Source organism: Eublepharis macularius, chromosome 2 (assembly GCF_028583425.1).
Source record: "Eublepharis macularius isolate TG4126 chromosome 2, MPM_Emac_v1.0, whole genome shotgun sequence".
NCBI lineage: Eukaryota > Metazoa > Chordata > Lepidosauria > Squamata > Eublepharidae > Eublepharis > Eublepharis macularius.
The window spans coordinates 154,901,840-154,925,289 of NC_072791.1; the positions used below are offsets into that span (position 1 = coordinate 154,901,840).

The 23,450-nt window shown below is 43.0% G+C and overlaps 1 protein-coding gene across 1 annotated transcript; it reads left to right on the forward strand.

Annotated features, from left to right (window-relative positions):
- Nucleotides 1–927: 927 nt before the first annotated feature.
- RETREG2 (reticulophagy regulator family member 2) lies at nucleotides 928–22,744 on the forward strand. The gene is made up of 9 exons (XM_054971350.1): nucleotides 928–1,262; nucleotides 8,155–8,261; nucleotides 11,865–11,895; nucleotides 12,862–12,997; nucleotides 14,216–14,300; nucleotides 14,982–15,119; nucleotides 15,374–15,468; nucleotides 16,341–16,476; nucleotides 17,915–22,744. Exons 1-9 carry the CDS (start codon nucleotides 1,012–1,014, stop codon nucleotides 18,580–18,582), a joined length of 1,647 nt encoding a protein of 548 aa, XP_054827325.1. The 5' UTR covers nucleotides 928–1,011; the 3' UTR covers nucleotides 18,583–22,744.
- Nucleotides 22,745–23,450: the final 706 nt, after the last annotated feature.

Consider the following 23,450-nt stretch of genomic DNA (forward strand, 5'->3'; position numbering starts at 1 on the left):
AGGCAGCCTTCCTCCAGCCTAAGATACCTATGAACTTTGCTATGAGATGGGGGCAAGGCCCTAGCCCCTTATGTGGGCACCTGACAAGTTCCATCCCACACCACATTTGCCCGGAATTTTGCCCTCCTGGCCCCAGAAATCAACCCTGGAGGGACCTGATTTGATTAATATATCTCTCACTCTAGTTAAAAGGCTTTTTGAACTCGGGTACATTAGATGGAGTGTTTTTGTTCTTCTGTTAATTTAAAAAGTGGAATTTGGATGCCTCAAAATAAATCTTTATGTTTCTACAATTCTTTTGCTGCTGTAGCAGTGGTTCAGTTGTGATTCAGCACTCTACTGATTCAAATCCCACAACTGCCATGAGCTCAGTAGGTGACCTTGGGTAAGCCTCTCCTCAGCCCCCACTCCCCAGCTGTATTGTAGGGATAAAAATAACACTAATTTATTCAGATCTCTGGGTGGGGCACTAATCTATCTAGAAGAGCGGTATATAAGCAGTTATTATTTTGAAAACAAATTAAAATTTCTTTGTTTTGTCCTGTCAGTCCGCCATGAAAAACAGAAGGTGACTGAGATCTACTAGGAGGCTTTTTCTGCTATTTATTCAGAAGAAGTACTGCGAATCGACATACTTGCAGCACGACATACTTGCAAGGACTAATGCTTTAGGGCTGCACTCCTAAGCATACTTATTTAGCATAAAACTTTTAAAACATTGAGTTAAACGGAACATAATTTGGAACAGATATTTTATATGCGTGACTGTATGATTACAACAGTCAACAATACCGAAAACCTAATTCGAACACCAAAGATCCGATTACAACACGAAAAGAGTGCGCATGCGCTGAGAGTGAAGCTATGGTTACCCAGTGATCACATCATTTTTTCACGTGCTGAGGGGACGCACGTGATTCGGCTTAACGCTCAGGTTGGAGTGCGGCTTCTTCCGGTTGCGGCTGTCAGGGCTCCTTTCTCCTCCCCTCCCCCGTTCCCTGATCGCTGGCGATGGCGAGCGGCGGCGGTGGTTCGGGTGTCCCGGCGACTGGGGAGGAGGAGGCGGTGCCCGGGCCCGGGCGCTGCGAGGTAGAAGCAGACGAGGACGAAGAAGAGGAGCAGGAGGTGTTAGCGCTGGCCGGCCGGCTGAGGCGACGCCTGAGGGGCTGGGAGGCGCCAGTAGCCGCCGTGCAGCAACTGCTGGTCTGGGAGAGGCCGCCGCAGAGCTTGGCCGGGGCCGTCGCTCTCGGAGCTGCGCTGTGGTGAGAGGCGGCAGCCGCATATGAGGGAGAGAAAACTGCGTGGGGAGGGGCGGGGCGGGGTTGAGGTCAAGCAGGCCTCGGCGTGTGAGCTTAGTGTGGGTCCTTGTGGCGTTTCTGGAACCAGAAGAAGAGGAGGGTGGGCAGCGGCGCGTCCCGCTCTTGAGGTGACGGTTGTAAAGGTGTCAGTCGTGGTGCTGGCGGCGGCGAAGCCTGGTGTGACTTTTGCTAGCTGTTGGATTCTGCTGTGACTGTAGGAAACGCCGTAAAGGATCCCGGAAACCTAGTCATCCAAGCCTCTGCAAACGTAATACTGACTCCTGTTTATTTGTTTACTGGCAAGACTTTACTTTATCTAGGGGTTTAAAACTCCGTTGCTTTGTATGCTTTCTTCAGTGTAATTGCAATTGGTCGTACTTATTGTGAGAAGACATGAATGAGTGCTGCTCTCCATCTCCTCCTCGATGGAGAGCAGTTCTAAGGAGACAGTGAGAAAAGCTGTCAACCAGTGATGTGGAATTGCACTAAGGACAGTGTTTCTGAGTAATGGATCAAGGATAAGGTTGCTGAACCAAAGCATCCCTGGAACTGTTTAATCTGAAACCTGAAATGTGTACTGGTTTGTTTATGTCTTGTTTTGGAACAAGTGGTAGTCCTCTATAATTACATTTATTTATCACACTTTTCTGCTTCTTCTCCAAGGAACTCATCATCCCCAACACAGCCTTTTAAAACTAGCAAAATAGGACTTCTCCCTTTTTCAGCAGCAGAAAAGATTGTTGGTTCCAATCCTTGATTTCTTTGAAAAGGGTGGAATTGGGGCATTTGAATTTGAAAGTAGTAGTGGCAGGGGAGACATTAATTTATGGACAATTGATGGCAGGTCCTGAAAGGAAGGCACTACTGTGGGTATGCAAAACAAGAAAGTTGTTACACATGAGTTAGCATTTGAGAATGGGAAAGAGTTGGTCTTGTTTGTGGTTACAGTACATAAAGCAGTTAGACTACCTGATGTAGAAAATAGCAATGAGACCCCTTGATTATGAAGCTAGCTTGACTTTCCTGAATGTTCAAGGGAAGCAGGCTACTGTGTTAGCCTGCTTTTTTCAGAGACATCCTCTTTTTGGTGACCTGTAACAGGAAAGGCCACCCAGAATGTATTGAGTAGTCATACTTAATCATCTAGCATGATCCGGACTGCAAGGTGGGATACACTCTAGTAACAGTAGGTTGTTTGCAGCTATGAATAGATGGCCCACCCACTGGTTATAAATGCTGATACAAATTGCCACATGATATAGTTAGACTTTATGGACTTAGTGAATAGAATACGAGTAGGATTGTATGAATGACTTGGTGTATAACTGCAGAAGTAGTAGAGATGAGCTTTTATGTCTTTTGAGTTTTCGTTTCTTGGCGTTCTCTTTCTAATGCCAGAAAAGAGTTGGCTAGATTTTCTGACAATTGGTATCTATCCAAAATTTACAGTTGCAACTCTAGGTAAGGTTTTGTTGGAAGTGATCAGTACTAGTACATACACATCCAGCCTTTATCGTTTTTTGTCATATTGCTCTCATCCTAGCAAACCAGAAACTCCTATTTAGAAATTATAAAAAGGGCACATGAAACCTTATTTTATAGATCTTCAAATTAGAGCAGGTCACTGTAAACTGAGTTCTGGGGCCTAACGAGTCTATTACCTTTGAAATCAGAAGAGACATAAGAATGAGTTCAGAATGCAACAGCACAATACACTGGAAGTATCCTCACTTCTTTGTGTAGTTGTGATGGACATGGTTGAGCCCTTGCAAGATCATTCAAGAAGCCTGAAAGCATGCGATGAGAACTGTGAGTTTCCAGTAATTTGGTTGCAGACAGATCTAAACCAGTGTGCAGATTTAAACAGTGTGCACAGTGTGCACTTCAGCACAGTTTTCAGTGTGTTGTGTAAATAGATTCAGGATAATGCCTAAAACTCCCCCAAAATATGTGAAAAAGATGCATATTCACCCTCCAAGTAGATATGGCCATGTATTCTTCACTTAAAGTGTCCTTATACTAAGTTAAAATAGTTTACATTGATGTGGGGTGGAAAATTTATCAGAAAATTATCTGATGCTATATTTTCTATGGAGAAATTTCAGCCCTGCATATGTAAATATAGTATCTGCTTATCTATAGTTGTCAGGGCTGTTGCACGGCAAATCAGTCATATAAGATGGGCTAAATGTGAGCTATGAAGCATGGATAAGCCCCAATGCTTATTCACAGTCCAGTCTTGTACTTGGTATATTTGCCTTCCTTGCTAATGTTAAATATTTAAATTATTAAATTATTTAATTCAATTTGATTTGGAAACTCTGGAAATTTCCCCAGAAAATCCACTTCACTGACCCTGTGCCATCTGTTGTGACTGGTAGCAGCTTTCCAAAGTTGCAAGTGAGGTCTTTCAGAGGCCTTCTCCCTGAAATCCTTTTAAGCCTGTGGTACTAGCCCATTCCTTCCTTTTCAGCTTACCTTGCTGTTGTGAATGCAGTAACATTTAACAGATCTAAGTACTAGAGCTTAGTAGTATATTGAATTTAATGTGGGACATTCTGCGTACAAAGCATGTGCTGTAACAGAGCCATGACACACACACGCATACACATCCATAGGAAGGAAGTCGACTAAGCTGCCTGGGAAGTTAATAGTGTCCCCTGCTTGAAATTTGTCTGTCTCAATCAAGTGGCAGAGATACGTTGAATAAATGGTACTGTCTTTGGCTCCAATGCAGACATGGAGCGAGCAGTCTCACATGGACTAGAGGTCTTTACAATAAAGATGAGTCCTACATTAATTGTGCTTGATCTAAAAATAAGTGTAGTTGCAGCATAGGATGTAACACTTAAAGTGGTCTTGGTGTAGCCTCAAGTAACCTTCCCACTTAATTTTCAGAGTATAAACAGACCTCTCCCTGATGCCTTGGTGGTGCCAAGAGTGTTTCCAGGACTTGGCCTGTGATAAACGAGAGCTGCTACTAGCAGCTGCAGATAATTGGAGGTTCGCCCAGGAGTGTACTCACTGCGTAGGAGCCACATGGTTCATGCCTTTCCCAGCTTGGGGTTGGTAGCTTAGTAACTCTGGCAATGCACCAGGTTAGGGAGTAAACCATACAAACTGCCTGATGCCCTCTGCCAGTTGAGCCCTTGTTAAGCCTGTAGTTGTAGAGAATTGTGTTGCTGGCACATTCCTTCCTTTCTGCTTACCCTGCTGTTGTGGACACAGCAACATTTAACAAAACTAAATGGTAGAGTCCAGCAGTATGTTTGAAAAAGAAAACATCCTGTTTACTTTGTCAGACAATGAACTGACTATCAGCAAAGCAGATTCAGAAGCTGGAGCCATACATGGATTAGTTGTACATGTCCAGAGGATACAGTTTTAGAAACTCAAATCTATACTAAGGAAGGAATGTTCAGCATACTTTTGGATGGCAAACGTTGTTGTGACCTTTCTAATCATCCTTCTGTGTGCTTATGCTTCTGATTATTAATGCCTAATAAAAAATGTTTTACAATAATGTATATGTCAATAAGCCCCTGCTAGGAAGATTGGTGTATAATTAAAAATAAAGAACTTCTCCCCCAAGTTCTGATGTACCCAGGCTAGAATGGGGTGGTGGGGGTGGTCCAAGTTTTTAGGAACTGGCCTCATTGCATATTTTGGTGCCCCTCATCACAGATCTCCAATGATTGCTTGGTGCCTGGAGTTCTTTCAGTCATTACTGCATGAAGTGAAAATCTTTAAATTGTGTTTACAGTCTGGTCTTGTAGATAATGTTGGGTGTAGACCTTGAAATTGAAAAGATAACTCCTTGAAATGTGCTGTACGAATTGGTGCACGATATCCTGAACCTCTTTGAATCTCTGGGCACCTTTGGAATTCTGACACAGGGTAGTGGGCACAACAACAAAACAGCTGCTAGAGGAGGTACAGCCAACAACAAAATGACTGCCAGGGGAGGTTGAACCACACACACAAGGGAAGCCCAAATGCTGGGAGAAAAGATGTAATTTTAAAAATACTGGGGAAAAGGAGTGAGAGAGAATAAAACCAACACCGTGGTAGCAGCTGCCACTGAAACAATGTTATTTTAGTCTGCTCAGCCAACTGAATCTCCAGTGGCCAATCAGAAGGGCATCACACCTGGCCACACCCATTTTCTAAAAATAACTAGTGGGCACCAGGAATGGTGTCAGGCCCTATGGGTGCCCTGTTGGGGACCAACCTCTGCCCTAGAGACTGCTGTGTCTACCATCTTATCTTGGAGAACAAACTTCAAACTCTTCCACTGTTTTAGACTTGCTGGAGACTTTGGGAAATTTCTATTTCTTAACTTATTTTCCCCCCATGATAGGAATAATGGTAACCTTTGATGTATTGTCGAAGGCTTTCACGGCCGGAGAACGATGGTTGTTGGGGGTTTTCCGGGCTGTATTGCCGTGGTCTTGGCATTGTAGTTCCTGACGTTTCGCCAGCAGCTGTGGCTGGCATCTTCAGAGGTGGTGCTACACCTCTGAAGATGCCAGCCACAGCTGCTGGCGAAACGTCAGGAACTACAATGCCAAGACCACGGCAATACAGCCCGGAAAACCCCCAACAACCAATGGTAACCTTTATTTGGATTTTTTTAATGCCTCCTCTCCACAGAACCCTCCCAATAGGCAATTAAGATAAATAGATTATATAGGGAGTTTTATTTTATTTATTATTTATCTCATTTATAGTCCACCTTTCTCACTGAGATTCAAGGCAGATTACATAGTATGAAATTAGTACAATCCATATCAAGGACATTTCCATAAACAATGCCATAGGATAAATAAATACAAGTTTAGAAAGACACAGCATTATCAAGGATCCAATACAGAGTTTTATAACCAATAGTTACGAAGTTTAGAATACAGCCGGGATTGTACTAAGGTATAAAAATAGGGACTTTTTATTCAACCCATTCTAAATGTGGTTGATGTTTCTAGTAAGCAGCTGTTACGGCTCTTTGAACTAGGCATTTTAAAAAAATAAAATCAAAATGCTACTGCAAGAAATATGGGATCCTATAAAACATGTATTATGCATAATGCTTGCTTTACAGAATTTCTTTTTGATAAGGAAGGACAAGAAGCTATGCAGGGCACTGAAGCTTTAGCAGTCTCTCCATTTTGGCTTCTGAAGTTGCATTGGACATTTTCAAGACTGTCTTCACAACCAAAAGTGCTAGAAAGAATTGTATGTGAAATAATTTCAACAACTGAATTATAAAAATACAAGCTGGGGGAACCTGCAAGAACTTGTTTCATTCCTTGAAAGCCCCCGTAGTTCTCTCCTTTTCCTGCTTCCCTCTCTCCTTCCTACCCACCAGCCAGTCTACCTTTATTTACCTCCCTCCCCTTGTCTTCATCTTTTCCTACTTCCCTTCCCCTGGCAGCATCTACCCAGGACTACTATGGCCTAGTTATGCCATGTCACCTGCCAGGCTGGTCCTGCATGCGTGATTCTGGCTGCCAGCCCCAGTTGCATGGTGCAGAACCTGCAAGTATTTGTTTGGGAGGGCCTTCACCTTCTCCTGTATCCCACTCCCCACAATAGTTCTTCTTTCCCTCTTCCTGGGTAACGCCCCTTTTCCCTACTTCGTTCTCTTTCCCACCTATCAACTAGCCTACCTTTTGTCTGCCTTCCTAGTTTTTGGATATATTTATTATTTATTTACTGCATTTATACCCCCCTTTTCTCCACAATGGAGGCTGAAAGCAGCTGACATTGTTCTCTCTTCTATTTATTCTGACAACTCTGAGAGGTAGGTTAGGCATGCGTGATTGGCACAAGGTCATTCAGTGAGCACCATGGCGGAAAGGGGATTCAAACCTCCCAGATCCTACTCTGCAACTCTAACCACTATGCAACACAGACTTTCATGGGATGGCTACTGTTGAACAGTAGCAAACAGCCAGTCCTGGGGGAGTCATCCAAGTTGTATGGTATCAGGCTTGACCCTGATGAGTCTTTCTTCAAATATTAAAACAACCCTAGAAAGGGCCCTTCTCTGTACCCCTGCCTTTTACTGCCAGAAACCAAGACTAGAAGGCTTGCTATCAGTACTGTGTGGTTGCCTAGCAATGGCTACTGAGGGAATTTGTTTCTTAAAGCTACAGGTGGTGCTTCCATTATTTTGGGCATTTTAGCCCTCTCAGTATAATTTTTTTTTAAATTAGATTTTTCTGCGAACTTGGGATGTTTTTCAGGTTTGTAGAAGAATCTGTTTTGTCTGTTCATAGCTCGTCTCCAGATTTAAGAATCCACAGATTTGGCCATGTTGAGAATTAGATATATTCATGAATGAGCTTCCCTGAGTATGTGGTACTAATCACTGAACAGGATGGATTTCATCTGGGGCCTAAACAGTGTTCATGTAGGCCCTAGGCATACTAACTGTGGAATTCCTTTTCTAGTGGGAGTGTCACCACAGAAAAGGCTCTCTCTCTCCTGTAGCTACCATCCTAAATTCAAAAGGCATGGGCATTTGAAAAATGGCTTTTAACAAAGACCTTAATTGGCAGTTGGTTCATTTGGGAACAAGCAATACCCCATTCCCATACCATTTTGGGTCTTGTGTGTGAACTTTGCATTGTACTTGAAAACAAACTAGCAACCAGGGACATTCTTTCACAATTGAGGAAGCATGTTCCCTACAGTAATTCTCAGTTAATAGTCTGGCTGTGGTGTTATTGCTAATCCAGCTAAAGTTTTTGGACTATATTCAAAGGCAGCTTTATATACAACATATTACAGTGAGTTTTAGTCCCTTGCCAGTACCCTCCAGCTAATGCGGGGCTCTATCCCTATGATTTTCCAGGTTGTTTTCCTCTACTTCACTGCGTCCCCTGTTCCTCCTCAGCACTGCCCTTATTGGCTTTCTTCTGTTGGAGAGATGGAAGCCTCATTTCCTGTTGGATTTCTCAGGTAAGTGAGAGCATTGGTCATGCAAGTAAGGGAATTATTGTACTTCTGAGCAAGAAGTATCCTTGTTGGTTCTCATGCTGTTGCTAATACACTACACTGCTTCCTGCTAATCAAGGCATTAGATGGTTTATAAAAGTATCATGCTGTTCCCTATGTAGGAATTGTCACATTGGTGGGGAGGAACTGTTGACCCGGTGAACAGTTGTTGGCTCCTTAATATGGTTTGTAGCCAAAAGATTCACTTCTTAATTAGAGAATGAGTGATTTTCTGCTGGTTTGTATTACCCTAGCCATTTCATATGGGAAACTATGGAGAGTCAGAATGCTTTCTGCTGGAGGCACTTGGTTAATCTTTCCTGGTTCCATACATCTCTCAAGTTTTTTTCTATTTTATATAAAACAGTACAGGCCCTGCACTATCAAATCTTTACTGAAAAAGTGATGGAACCTAGGCATAATTTGTATGTCCATTTCACATCATATTAACTTTGGCATAGTCTTGAAGGATGATTAATACTATCTAGGCTAATGATGCATGAGGCTGTATGTTAAAGCTGACTTATACAAATTGAAGATAGTTGAGTGGGAGTCCTTGTGAGGCTAAAGCTATAAAGTGTAAGAACTTCTTTTGTACAAAGAATCACATTTGATTCATAGTTTATAAGGACGGTGAAACCTGTTGCTCTGCATCTTAACAGAGGTTGGATTTATTGAAGAGTTGCTATTATGAATGTCTGAATACCGGGCAGCTATTTAATCTAGGTGTATTATCCCCTTCCCTTTCTTATCCTCCTCAAAATACGTTCCTAGTGAGCTCATCATGCAGAGGCTGTATGTTGCCAACTGTAAACAACTGTCATAGAATAGTCTTTAATGATCTCCCTGGGTATTTAGTGAGGCCCAGATAGTCAAGGCCAGGGAGCTGACTATAAGAGGCTTATGGGGTGTACAAACAGAGGAGAAATGTTCACCAAGCAGTGCCTGTGATGCAACACAGTAATATGTTGCTGATACTTGATTGTGCAAGGAAGAAGCTGATCACAAGATTTTAGAGGATGGATTTCATGGCATTGTGGCTATGGTTGTAACATCCTGAACACAATTTAGTCAGAGAATGACCTAAAAGGGAAGAGACATCAAATGCTTTGTGTCAAGCAGTGTTTAGGAAACAATGCAGCCTAAATAATCTGATCTTACTGGCAGTACTCTGGATACTCTTTGTTTGCTTTGTCTTCTCCTCCTCCTTGGCCAATTGGACTCTATTGCCAGCTATACTTTTGGCTGTTATCTCAGGGATTGTATTTTCCATGTGTCATGGAACAATGCAAAGCATCAATGATACTTTTCTGATCTTCACAATGAATTTTTGTTTTAGCCTTCCTGCATTAAAAGGCCTCCCTTTTAGAGCAGTTGGGCCCCTGATGTGATCAGGAGGCCTTGAATTCATGCTAACAGTTACCTGAGCCAAAGATATTTTATCCTGGTTGTCAAGGTTATAAAGGTATTGCAAAACAGAAAAGAACTGACAGCCGAGGAATGCTTGAAGACTATTTGGACTTCTCTGAGAACTTAATACAAATCCCTTTCAAACTCCATTAAATGGCCTGCTGAAGAAAAATATCCTATATCTTTTAAAATGTAAAATCAACAGATAGACAGACATTGGGTTGCTCCAAAACGAAGTAAAAATTGTCACCGTGTTCTTGATCTCGCCATCTAGGTTAGAATCTAGCCAAATTCTATAATGTGACCTGCGTGAGTCATCTTGACCTGGTACTTCTGTAAAACAGGAAGGGCCACCTCTTCTTGTCTGAAGGGGCCAAAAGTGCATTTATTTTTGGTGAATGCTTGCATTATCTTGCTGTACTCTGCTTATCCTGCTGAGTTCCTTCTTGTAGCCTGTGAAAGAGAGCTCAGCTTTTAAGTACTGTGACATATGTTAAAGGTGCTGGTCATAGATTCACCGAGAGATCATAGCTTTCACCTTGGAATCAATGTTGATAATTTTACTAGTACAGTTTTGCTAGAATAATAAAATTTGTGTGATCTTCCAATCTTAAGACTGATGCATAAGAAGCTATTCTGAAGTGAGCAGCACAGTGCCACTGCCAGAGTTGCAGAGCTGGAAGATTGGGGTTTCATTAGCCTCCTCATTAGTACATCTGGTAGTACAGAACAGGCTGGTGCAAAACAGTTGGACTCCTACTGAACCAGTGCATAATACCTGGATTCAGCACTGGCAAGCAACACCCTTCACTCCAGTGTAGCATTAGCCAATAAGTTTGTAACTGCAGCAAATGGCCACTGTGGCCAAACTGCTACATTACCAGTTCTAGCTTTTTGTATTGTCATAATGAATGCAAAGTTCCTTGTGTGGGTAGTGGTTGCTGCAATTCCTGAATGCCTACTACAGTTCATATTGGCAGAGAGAGATTGTGGTTGGCTGCTTGTGTCAGGCCTGATTGCCTGAAATCTGGGTCATGGACTTAAGATTTTTGTTCACTGCTCCAGTGCACTATTTACCAGCCTGTCAGCTCTATGTCTGTAGCCAAGGAGAGAGCATAGGCTGTGCTTGACTTGTGGTTTGTAGCCAACAGAGTGTTATTTACCATGCCATAGCTTGTCAGCAGCATCAGATAATCAAATTTGAGGAGTTCTGAATTCTAACTTAAGATGTGTGGTGAAAGAGAACTTATTCATGAACCTTCTCTATTACTAAATTACTGAGACTCAAACTGATGTATGTTCTTTATGGCATTTCTCTGGTTGATTTAGCAAAACCAGGGTTTATTCATACTCTACTGAGCCACCCATATTCTACAGCAAGAAAATTTTTGCTATCTCGCACCCAGATTTAGTTATGCAGGTAGATATCCATGTTTATTTAGCAAAAGTTTCTCCGTTTGTGAATATATCTGATTCAGTTTGGGTTGTTTTTACTGGATGCATACCTCTTCGAGTGATTTGACAGAGAAAGAAGAATAGAGTGAAGTATGTGGATAGGGGATACTTGAGATTATAGAAGTTTAAGTAGGACATAAAAGCTGTGTTTCTGTATACTGGAGCTTTCTGTAGATGCTGTTATCTTTTCATAGTATGTGTACTATGAGAACTGGTGACGTGTCTTTAAAAACAAATAAAAAGAAGTGAGTTTCTCACTGTTTGGTAATTGCTTATGAAAAAGCCAGTGAAGATTGTGCCCTGGCACTTAGCATGTTACCCTCCTGGCCAGAGCTAGCAGATAGCTGAGCATCAGCCAGATTGGGCTTTGCTCCATTTGAAAACTGTCCCAAAGTATTGAAATCCTATTTAGTGTGCAGTGATGTAGCTCTTCTATGACTGAAGGTTCATTAATTCTGTAGGTTTTTCTCGACAGTGGGGCAATAGTTCACACACTTATCAAAGAACACCCTTGCTTTCCCCTCATGCTGTCTACAGCTGCAGACCAGGATTCTGTTGCTCTTTCTGTCTGATCATATACGAACAGAAACATTGCCAGGCCAGATAGCTGAACTAGAGAACTTCTAGCAGTACATACTATGAGCATTAAAGCTGTCATGTTTCATTTATCAGTTGGCTGAATGATGTTCTTTTTTTCTATAGCACAGCCTTTGGAGGAGCCTGGAGGAGACAGGTAGGCTTGCTCCTGCTATAGGCTGGTGGGGGGCAGATCTCTCCTGCTATCCTGTGTCCCCCATCTCACACAGAATGGTTCAGTACTTTGATGATTATTTTTATTTAAATATTTATATGCCACATTTTCTTCTCAAAAGCAGCTTACAACATCATGCACCCCTTCTCCATTTTATCCTCACAATAGTAATCCTGAGAAATGAGTTACGCTGAGAAAGTGACTAGCTTGGAGTCACCCAGCAAGGTTTATGGCAGAATGAGGATTCAAACCTATGTCTCCCAGATCCCAGTGCCAACCCCTGTACCATGCAGACTCTTTGATCTGAGTTGTGACCTGAAAAGCTCTTTATCAAATTCTTCCTCCAAAGGCCAAGGGCTTTCTTATGTCAGACCAAAAGCTATAGTATGAGGAACTCCTTGGTTATTACCCCATGTTAACTGGCAAATCAAGCTCTGTTCTCAGCCTCTAGTAGTAGTTGCTGCTGGGCAAGTGGTGAATTACCAGTTTAACCATATATATCCCAGACTTGAGAGCTAAGAAAGGACTACTGTGTCTTCAGATGGAGCATAGGCATAGCAGTTCTCCATTATTATTTTAATATTTTACTTGATTTATATCTCACCTTTCTTGCTGAGACTCAGGGTGGATTACAAAATATTTTAAAAATTGTTTCAAAAAGGGTTAAGATATCCAATAAACAATGCAGTAAGACTAGGATCACAGAATTAATGCAAACAAAAAAAATTGTCTAAGGCATGACATACCATAATGCAGAAAGTGGGTTCCAAAGGTAGAATACAGTGCAGCTGAAGCAATACAATAATTCATTGCTGTTTAGCTATCTCTCCTTAATCCTTTTCTGCATGTTATGGAACTGGAGTCTGTTTGCTTATAGCCCTTCTAATCCTAATATGATAGGATTCCTGATAAATCTGTTCTATTAACACTGGGTTTTGTTTTCCATAGGTATAGCGAGATGGCAGGAGCACCACCTCATTTGCTGAGTGTCCCAGAGCTCTGCCATTGCCTAGCTGAGAGCTGGATTACATTCAGGTTGTACCTGCAGGAGCTGTTGCAGTACAAGAGACAAAACCCTGCCAAGGTATGCTGGAAATCAATAGGATTTTCCACAAAAAATAGTGTGGCTATTTCAGGGAAACTTACTCACTTTTTGGGGTGTGCCACAAAAGAAAGAGTTAGGTAGTATGTACTTGCCATGAGCAAGTTCTTCACACATGGTGGTTTTGTTCTTTGCAAATGTCATTTCTATATAAGGAAAAAGCATGTATTCTGTATGTATGTGATTAACACACTGTATTTGCACAGCACATAGATTTATTTATTTATAGATTTATAGATTTATTTATTCATTTATACCTTGCCTTTCTTTCTTCCCAGCGGGGCCCCAATGGCTTATACCATTCTCCTCTATTTTACCCTCACAACAATCCTGTGAGGTAGGTTAGGCTGAAAGTGTGTGACTGGCCCAGGGTCATCCAGTGTACTTCATGTAGGGGTGCCATCCCCTAATGGGGGGGATCTCTAGCCTCTGCTTCCCAGATCCACTCATCTGCTGGCAAGGGGAGCACACGTATAGAGGGCTCTCACACTCCCCTGTGGTGCCAGAAAATGACATCATTTTATGGCACGATGGGGAAGCTACTGGTCATGCCAGGAAGCAATTCATTAAAAAGTGCAACCCTAAGAAGAAATCAATGGGCTTAGACTGGAGTAATTCTTCTTAGGATTGTACTATAAGTTTAGGGATGATTTTTAATATATCACTCTCCAGCACAATATGTAGCTTCCCAGTTGCACCGGAAAATGATGCCATTTTCCAGTGCCCTGGGGGAGCATGGGGGCATGTGCATGAGGGTAACGACTCCGGTGCCTCCTGATTTGGACTCTGGTGGGCTTGGCAGCCCTACTTCCATGACAGCATAGGGATTCAAACCTGTGTTTCCCAGCTCCTAGTCTGCTCTAACCACTGCACCACATTGGCTGTCTGATATATGGCTGTGATTCTTGTAATACTTTGGAAATAAAATATAGAAATAGACTCTTGACCAAGCACCCCAGAAAAGATGCAAACTGTTCCAGCTTTTCTCAATATGTGTTGGAATATTTCCTGGGGGAAATTCTAGAATAGATACACCAGACGCACTGCTTCTAGCAGCAGCCCCATGTCCACTGTAACTTTTACTTCCTTTCTTATTCAGAGGCTTGGGTTTCTTTGCTGTAGAATCTGGTGCATGCTTGAACACAGCTTACAAGCAGTTTTCTTTATGGACTGACTGTCCTCCTTGCCTTTTTTCTCCAGTTCTGTGCCAGGGTCTGCTCAGGATGCCTAATCTTGGCTGTAGTAGGACACTATGTCCCAGGAATCATGATCTCTTACATTGTCTGTGAGTATCATTGGACTTTTTGTGTTCCTGGAAACTACATGTGTGATTTAACAAAGTTCTTTTATATGCTGCTAGGATTATGTCCAGGAATCTTCTGTATCAGATTTATGTAGAAGAAATAAAAACCTGGAACACAATTCCTTTCTGCTTCTCTGTGAAATGACATAAAGGTAGTTTATATAAAGGTATAGGTGGTGCTGTAAAGTTGGGAGGGAAGGAATTAAAGCTTTAAAATGATCTTAACCAATGCTCAACTGTGGTTAAGAATCTGTTACTTAAAAAAATACTAACTTCCATTTAAGGTACCTGCATGGCTAACTAGAGCTAGCTAAAGATTTTTGTTCAATCTTGGCATATTGTGCAAGGAGAGGTGGGTGGGAGGGTAGGCAGGCTTGAGCCTGACACGCTTGTGCCTGTTGCAAACAAACCTCAATTTGTTCATGGTGCCTGAATTGAACTTGAGAGTGTAGAGACTGATGGGTGTGTGTTAGTTTGTTTCCAGAATGCTATTTGACAATTTGGGTGAAGCAACAGGTCAGTGAGTCTAATGAGTAGCTGGAGGACTCGACAGTGGCAACCCATGCTTATGCAGAAGCAGCCTTGAAGTTAAAAACAACACTGGTTGCCTTTTGCCACAGGGTTTGTATCCTAACACGCTCTGGGCTTTTCCCATATCTCCAGTGCTCAGCATCTTGTTATGGCCCCTGGTGGTATATCATGAGCTTATTCAGAGAATGTATACCCGGTTGGAGCCCATCCTGATGAAACTGGACTACAGCATGAAGGTGGAGACTTTACATCTTAAACATGAGAAGAAAAGTAAGAGACTGTCTTATTTTTGATAAGTTGCAGGGAGGAACCTGGCAAGTAAGAATGCCTGAAAAGGGGGTGGGTGAGAGTAATGGACCTGAATTGGTGGGGCTTAGATGGTGGGGATGGATGCATTTGGTAAAATTCCCAACAGATAGTATTGGCTTTGTGGAGCTTCTAATAAACCCTTCCCTGGGCACTCTCCCCAGAGGATTACCTCCACCGCTGCCCCTTAAAGCATTTCTTCTTTTTTTCCTTCACAGAGCGTCAGGGAAAGAATGAGCCAGAAGCTGGCAATGAGCCAATGGCAGAGACAGAAAGTGAGAGTGAAGCTGAACTCTCTGGGTATTCCCCGGTGGTAAGTGCAACTGTAGGGGATGGGCACATGATGAGCTAGGGCTTCAATCCTAAGATCTGTCTTCCCCCAAGTGATCTCAAGATGAAGGGCTTGCTTGCGGGGTCTGATGTATGCAAAGAGACTGCATGGCTGTGGCTTCTGCTTTCCAGCAAGCCTAGAGACTCAAATGTGATTTTTCATATTCTGGAAGGGAGGAGTGTTGGATCTGGGAACTGGAGGCCCAGACTGTTTCTACTCTGAAAGCAGGATGGAGTTTTTTAGATGCTTTGGAACAGAAAAGTACACACTCAATACGATTTTAAATCTCAAAGGATGAGCTTCTCCTAAACCATTAATTCTACTACAATAGGTCATGTTTCTTTTAACAAAATTATAACTAATCTCTGTGGTAGCAACTATAAATAAGGCTACCTTTTGATGATTCATATAGGTCCTATTTATTCAGTAAGAAGCTGGTTTTGTAGTGCATCTCCCAGTTCAAAATGGAAGATAAAACAGGCCCAAACAAATCTCTTTCTCTTGAGATGGATGGCATTGATGTTATCTTCTGTGCTCTTGGTGCCAGAAATATGAATTTTCTTTATTTAAGTGGCTAGTCACAACTTGGGTTCGTAGGTGACTTTGTTGTCTTTGTTTTTAGTCCAGCCTACTTCAATGAAGAACTGCCCCAAGCCACAGCGGTGCTGTTTTTAACAAAAGCATAAGAAGCAGAAAAATCTTATGCATGTGTACTTTAACAACATTGTTTGGGTAGGCTTTGGCAAGTTGCTGTTTGGGGTGTGTTTTCTTCTTGTTTGAACTCTTTCCCTTGGCATTTTTAGCCACAAGTACCAGTGAACCAACTAAGCTCCCTGTGTCTCTCATTCATGCAGGTAGATGTGAAGAAGACGGCACTGGCACTGGCAATTACAGACTCTGAGCTTTCAGATGAGGAAGCCTCTATCTTGGAGAGCGGAGGCTTCACTGTTTCCAGAGCAACCACACCACAACTGACAGATGTGTCTGAAGGTGCCATTTGCTTACTGCCAAAGTATAAATGCCCCATATTAGCCAGGAGTCACTGTCTCTTGTGTTGCGCTGGAAAGTTTGGGTCTAGGGTATGAAGGATGCAGTCTTCTAGCATTAAAGCTCTATCAAGTAGAAATTCACTTGTAGGCAGTTGTTGCCACAGTTGTCCAAGAAAATGGCTGTTTGCGAGCTCTCTACATTGGTATCTTCAGGTAACCCTTACTGTGTTATAACAATTGAGGATACAAGGGGATGTAGCTGCCTGCACGCTCTGAGCCAGAAAAACCCACTTCAGCAAAGCCTGTCCTAAATCCCCTTAGCCTTACTCTTACAAAAATGCTTCTTGCTACCTGACCTACTTACAGCGGTTAATTTGTCAAGCTTCATTTCCTTCTCTCCTCCCGTCGCGTGCCCCTTCCCCCCAAACCATCTAATGTTTTGGAACCCCAAACACAGAAATAAATTGTAAACGCTATGACAAGAAGGTGTATTCTATACAGCTACTAGCACACTAGTATTAGATAAAATGTGCAGTAGCTAGTAGTAATGTGGTGTTGGGTAGGCCAGGATTAGCAACAGAATACAAAACATGTTCATTGACAGAGCGTCCGCAAAGTCTACATGGAACTTCCAGCAACTGCATGGAACTTCTGCATGTAACACTAAGTATTACAGCTTTTTAGAGTGTTAACATACGTTATCTTCTTACCATTCTAACAGTCTAGTATGGTAGCTACTAGCATTCCTTATTGCAGTGAGTAGTCGAAGCTCAGACTGAGAGAACATAGCATGTCTGTGACATTCAGACCCAGGGGTGTTTTGATCTGTAGCTCAGTCTTTGCCACTATGATACTGAATTGGTGTAGGTGAGAATAATCTTTCTCATTTTTTATCCCTCCCTTCCTCCTAGGAGTTCAGAATCATGTATGCTGCCCTTCCCTTCCCATTTTATCTTCCTAACAACCCTGTGAGGTAGGTTAGGCTGCCTCTCTCCCAGGTCATCCAGTGAGCTTCATGGCAGGGGAGATTTGAACCCAGGTCTCTCCACTACTAATTCCTCACTGTCAGCTGCTATGCTACATGATGACACATGAAATAGTGTTGGTAACTGTGTCCTGCTGAGGGTGTTCTGCAAAGGGCAGCCGAGTTAATAAGCCAGAGTGCAGGAGGGCCATCAATGTGCTTAGTCATTTCAGTCTGGGAGTATGGTTTGTAGCATACAATTTGGGAGAGCTTTAGGCAACGAGGATGAAAAAGAGCCTCATCTTGCAGGGCCTTGGGAAAGAGGGTAAAGAAAATTAAGAAGCCAGATTTTGTTGTTAAATTATAATAAAAGATAGAAGTGAATTGCAGTAGGATCATGGGGGGGGGCGTGATCAGAAGAGAATCTCCTTTGGCATTGACTTATTTTTGTGCTAACTTCTGGTGTGCTTTCCAGATCTGGATCAACAGAGCCTGCCCAGTGAGCCAGAAGAGTCCTTCTCCAAAGACTTGGCAGAGTTCCCCTCTGTGGAAGAATTCCATTCCAGAGACTTGCAACCATCCTGTGAGGAAGACAGCTTTGCAGTGCCTGCCCAAGCTGCCGGTCAGCTGGACTCTGCTGAGGAAGAAGCGGCAGCAGTTGGGACTTCGGACACATCAATCCTGTGCCTGGCCTCACCCCTGCACTTTGTAAATACACATTTCAATGGAAATGGGCAGGCAGTGGTGGGAGGAGCTCCTGAGCCCCAGACTGTGTCTGCACAGGGCCTGGGGCTACACATTGATTCACTGAGCCAAGAGATAGTAACCACCGCCATCAGTACAGTGGTGCAGAACACCTTGTCAGCTCTGCTCCGCTCCTCTGAGGACAGCGAGGGGCCTTCTCTTTCTGAGTTTCTGCCCACTGAGCCGGAGGAAAGACTGAACTTCCAGACACAGTTGTCTGAAAGTGAGGAGGTGGGGGCAGCCTCTCCGCCAGAGGAAGAGGAAGAAGCTGATGACTTCGAGCTTCTTGATCAGAGGGAGCTGGAGCAGATGGATGCAGAGCTCGGCCTTGCTGAAGAGGCAGGTGCTCCAGTGCAATCCTCTTGCCCTCCCGAAGAGGAATCCTCGTCCAGCCCCTAAATTCTACTGCGCTCCTGGTTTTCTGAAGCTAGAAGGATGGATGGACAGACACCCGACAGAATTTGATCAGTGCTGATCAGGGATGGTGAACCATCCACTTTCACAGTGTTATGTCTGAAATAGTGAGTCCTCCTCCTAATCTTGGCCTTCCCATCAGGGCACTATGTCCAGCCCAAGCTTCCTAGTGATGATGCAGTCTTGGTCTGCTGCTGCAATTGTCTTTGTCTGTTCGTCCTCCCCCCCCCCTGCACGCTGCATTCTCAGCTAATATACCTGCTGCTCATCCCTGCACACCTAGTAGGAAGTAAAGCAGTTTTTTGGATAGAGATGGGGCAGGAAGGCTTAATGTAAAAAAAAACTTTGAAAAATGTTTTTGTTGAACAGGGATAGGGACTAGGTGGTGTGAGGAAAGAGAAACAGGTTTGGGAAGAGATGTTTCTCAGAGTCAGAAACATGGAAGAGGAGGGGACACAAGACTTTAAAGCTGGTGCCATGTAGAGCACTGTTGAAGTTGATGAAGGGGCACAACTGGGCTCCCCTCCCATGCAAAGCAACAAACTGCTTCTGCAAACTCAAGCACTTAACTCCAGCTTCCCTTCTCAATCATTTTATGCCCCAGCCTCATTTCCTCTATACAGTAATTTGATTATGAGTCTGCTCCTGCTGCCCTAAGCTATGAGCCAGGCTGGCAAAGTCTCTTGATGCTCTTGGGAAAATACAAATTAATTTGACCAGGAAGTGTACCCCCTTAGCTGCTGCACTTTAATTGCAAAATAGCCCTATACTGTTTGTCACCTTTGTGTTAATTTTTTTTTAAAGAACTGGCTGAGCCAGTCCTGCCGAGTGGCCAGAGCAGTTTTTCTTCTGGCTTTGTTCCAGCAATCAGTCTAGCCTCAAGGAGAGGAGTGAAGCAGTTTGGAAAGAACTGTTATGTTGGTAAAACTGGAAGGAACTTTGGTCTTCCTGCGTTCAGAGGAAACTCTACTTTGGTCTGTCCTGCTAGCTTCCTTTTCGAAACCCTAAGGGGGCTTCCTTTCATTCAGGCTTTAAACTGGCAAAAGCCAAGCTCTTGCTAATTAGATTAGCATACCCATTGTGCTATGGAGAAGAGGAGCTGGTAGGTGCACTGCCCCACTGGGCAGTGGGCATTTACTGCCTCTTGTAATGCTTGTTGAAGAGGGCTGCTGCTGCAGCTTTACAATGTACATTTTTAAACATTGGATTTTAATAACTTTTCAAAGGTTGACTTTGAGTTGCAAAATTATTTTTTTTTAACTTGCAGATGGAGAATTCCCCCCTCCCCAGGTGTATCTTAATAGGTGCAGTGCAAAACCAAGATCAGCCTCTGCCAGTGGTATTTCCCACTGGGCAGACATGGTTATGCTCTCTGAATCCTGTTTACCAGTTTTCCAGAGGGTGGCAGCACTGGGAATTGGTTTATCTTCGCCTGCTTTAAAGCATTCACGAGTGACATTGCAGAGCTGATGTGATCACTGGTGTTCTATACATTGGTGCAAAAGTGACCGCAGCTTTGGTTTATGTATGCAGGTCCTGAACTTGTGATAGATTGCCCTGCTGGCCTCTGCCTTTGACCTGCCCTTCCAGGAATTTATTCACCAAGGTGAAGGTACTCCCTGTAGGCATGAGAACTGCCAAAACAATTCCAGGCACATTTGGGAGACTCCAGCTATAGGCTTTCATCTGTTTCAGGGATGTGTTGATTGCTGAGACATTCAGTGTCTTTCCTCTTTGTATGAGATGGCTTCCAGTGCTTAGCTTTTTTGATCACCGGGCAGTATGTTTCTGGAAATCTATTAACAAGGATGTTTTGTTCGCCAGTGTTCGTTCTCTGCTGTATCTCCTGCCCTTTCCCCTTCAAAGGATGGAAGGGAGTAGCTGTTATAAACAGCTCTCTCTTAGTGTCTGCACTTTGGAAACAGGCAGCTTCATAACACTGAGGATGGAGCTTGCCTGTCTTTGTGATGTGTCCTAAGCACAAATTTCACATAGTGCCCTCAATAACCGGAATCCCTAGCTTTCCCTTTCTGGTGCAGGAGGCATGTTGTATGTTGGTGTTTCTCACTGGAGCTCTAAGCCTCCTTCCTCTCTCAGGGGGTGGTGCCATGCTGTTCCATTAAAGCAGCCTTCTGCTGAAACGCTGGGAAGTTGCTGATTTCACCCAGGAAAGGTAGAGGGCTTGGAGCTGTGTAACAGTGTTTTATTCTATGGCTATATATTTAAAAAAACTGTAGTCTTTTTAATAAAAAAGTTTAAAGATGTGAACTGTGATACCTCTTCACTTCTTAGCCTGACTCGCAGAAGCCTCAGCTTGTGTCTTTGCTTCCCCAAATGCCACAATATGTTAAAATCTGGCAGTTTGTATCTCTGGCCTTAGAGACTGTTGCCCTAATTATTCTCTTTCCTGGGCTAGATTTCTCTGAAATACAACTATTGCTGGGTGGGTGAACGCTGCTAACTATAATTGCCACAAGTAAGCAACATACTTTAGCAGAAAAGAAGAGTACTATGTGAGTATCTGGTTTTACCTTCTGCCCATTCTTGAACCTAGGGTTTTTTCCTCATTTCTGGCCTAGAATTTTTCCACACAGGGTTTTTCCTCTTTTCTGGCCCCATACTGTTCTATTTTCTCCCCTGATTCCAGTACACATTTTTGTGCCTTTTAGTTTTTGCTTTGTGTTTTTCCTGAGGTTTTTCCCTGGTTCTTTTGGCATCACTATTACCTTGCCTTTTTCCCACTGGAAGCTGATTTTGTGTCATTTTTTTTTGTGCATAACATTTTTTTCAGTATTCTTTGTCCTGTCCTCCTACCCACTTCCAACCCACCTTGTGATGATTGGACCGTCATCATCATCAAACTGCTTCCTCTCCTCCCTGCCTTGAATACTAATGGTGTTGGAGATATATATATCTTCAACACCAAGTGGTGCATTTTAAAAGCTCTTCACATATGGTTTATAAACGGATGAGTGGGAGAGCTGCTCCATTTTTAGTTTTCCCTGTGCAAAGACAGGCAGGCATGGGGTGGGGGTGGGGCTCACATCAACTCTCACCAATAGCCTAGTCTGCCTGGGAATGCTATTCCCCACCCCCACCCCCAGCCTTGCATATGAAAATTGAGCTCCCTTTTGTCCCCATGTTCATTTTCAATTTTTTTTTAAAATTCAGCCATTACATTGATATAAGCATGTGCAGAAAGTAAAGAGGGGGAACAGTAGCACCCTCCCTTGAAAATTCTGATCATTTAAGCATGTGTGGATGAAAATCAACTCTACAACTGTAAAAATGTAGAGGGAGGACAGGAGTAAGTGGAATGTGCAGAAAAGCCCCTAGTTCTCACAAGCAGCAGATGAAGTGGTAATCCTGTGTGCTATATCACTTAAGACTGAAGGTAGGAGGGCCTTGCATGATGGAATACTTCGTTCAAGTTTCCTACCCAAAGAAAACTAACATGAAGGAGACTAAGCTAGAATCCTCCCTGATAGCCAGATTGCTAGCATTGCTCTCTTCTATTCATATGAAGGAATATTCAATCATGCAATAGCAGATGAATGCATACTGGAACCTGTGAAAACTAGGTTCTCACCTCATCATTCTTTTGATAGCTGTGCCTCTGCCTGCATTTGCTCTAGCCTGGCAGTAGCGCTTAGTCAGGGCCCCCAGAGGCATAGATGATCCTTGCCTTACTGCTTTAATTTTTTGCACAGCTGCAACTATGTTGGGAGCATACAGTTAGACCCTCTTCCTTTCTAGATTGATTAGCATGTGAATGCAAACACTATCAAGGGCAGAGTGCCTTCCAGACCTTGAATCTTGCCATGTCTGCTGTTGCCTCTGTGCTCATGGTGCTGGAGATCACAGCAGCCCGAACAGGCTGTCTTTACCTCAGCAGTTCCTCTTCCTGTCTCAGCTGTAGTCTTTCTGGGAGTGTAGGGTTATCAGTTTCTTGCCTTAAATATTTAAAAAGAAATTTGGAATGGACCCTGATTTCTGGTAGCATTCTTCCTTCATGTATCCTTAGAAGTTAAAAGTTTTCAGGATTGTATGTATTCTGTGCTCACAAAATAAACTCTTGTAGCATAGTAACCCAGTTTCTGTGATCAGAGAAGTTGAATTCTTTGACATATAAATTATGCATGTTGAAGATGTGTATAGTTTGCCTGATTTATTCTCCCTTTGGTAGGCAGAGGGAGGGCTAAGGAACTATGTGAAGGCACTGATGCCCTGACTGCTGCATCTGATATTACATCAGATGTTGTTCACGTGCTTTTAAGCATCTTTTTACAGACATAAAATGTAGACCCTTAATAAAATATTAAAGTTAAATTCTTCCCTAAACCCCCTTCTGTTGAATGGCAAAAGATAGTCTAGGAAGTGTGTTCTAACTCTTCCTAATCAGTGCAGTTGTTTGCTTATTCCATTCTACTATATTACCAGTTTTATGTATGGTGGTCTATTTTTTAAAAAATCTAGGGGGGGGGAAGTAGATCTTCATTTGTCTGTAACTATGAACGTGTTTCATGACACTTTGAACGCTAATTTATATGAAACAAAAGCAACTCCCCACAGCTTTTTGTGATTTTTCTCTTGAATATCAACTTCCTAAATTGGTTCGACTGCTTTCATTCAAAGCCCTCTGAAGTTTCAGCAAGACGTGGAACCCCCCTCATTTCTCACACAAAAGTGGGAAATGAAAAGTAGTGGTACTGATAGTGGCATTTTTATAGTGTGGGACTCCCAAAAGTAGGTACTCACTTACCTTGGATTGAGCCATGGGGTGACAAGCCTGCTGGGTAGAAGTGAAACAGTCAAGGCAGTCTGAGGGCCAAATAGGCATGACGAAAGTCATG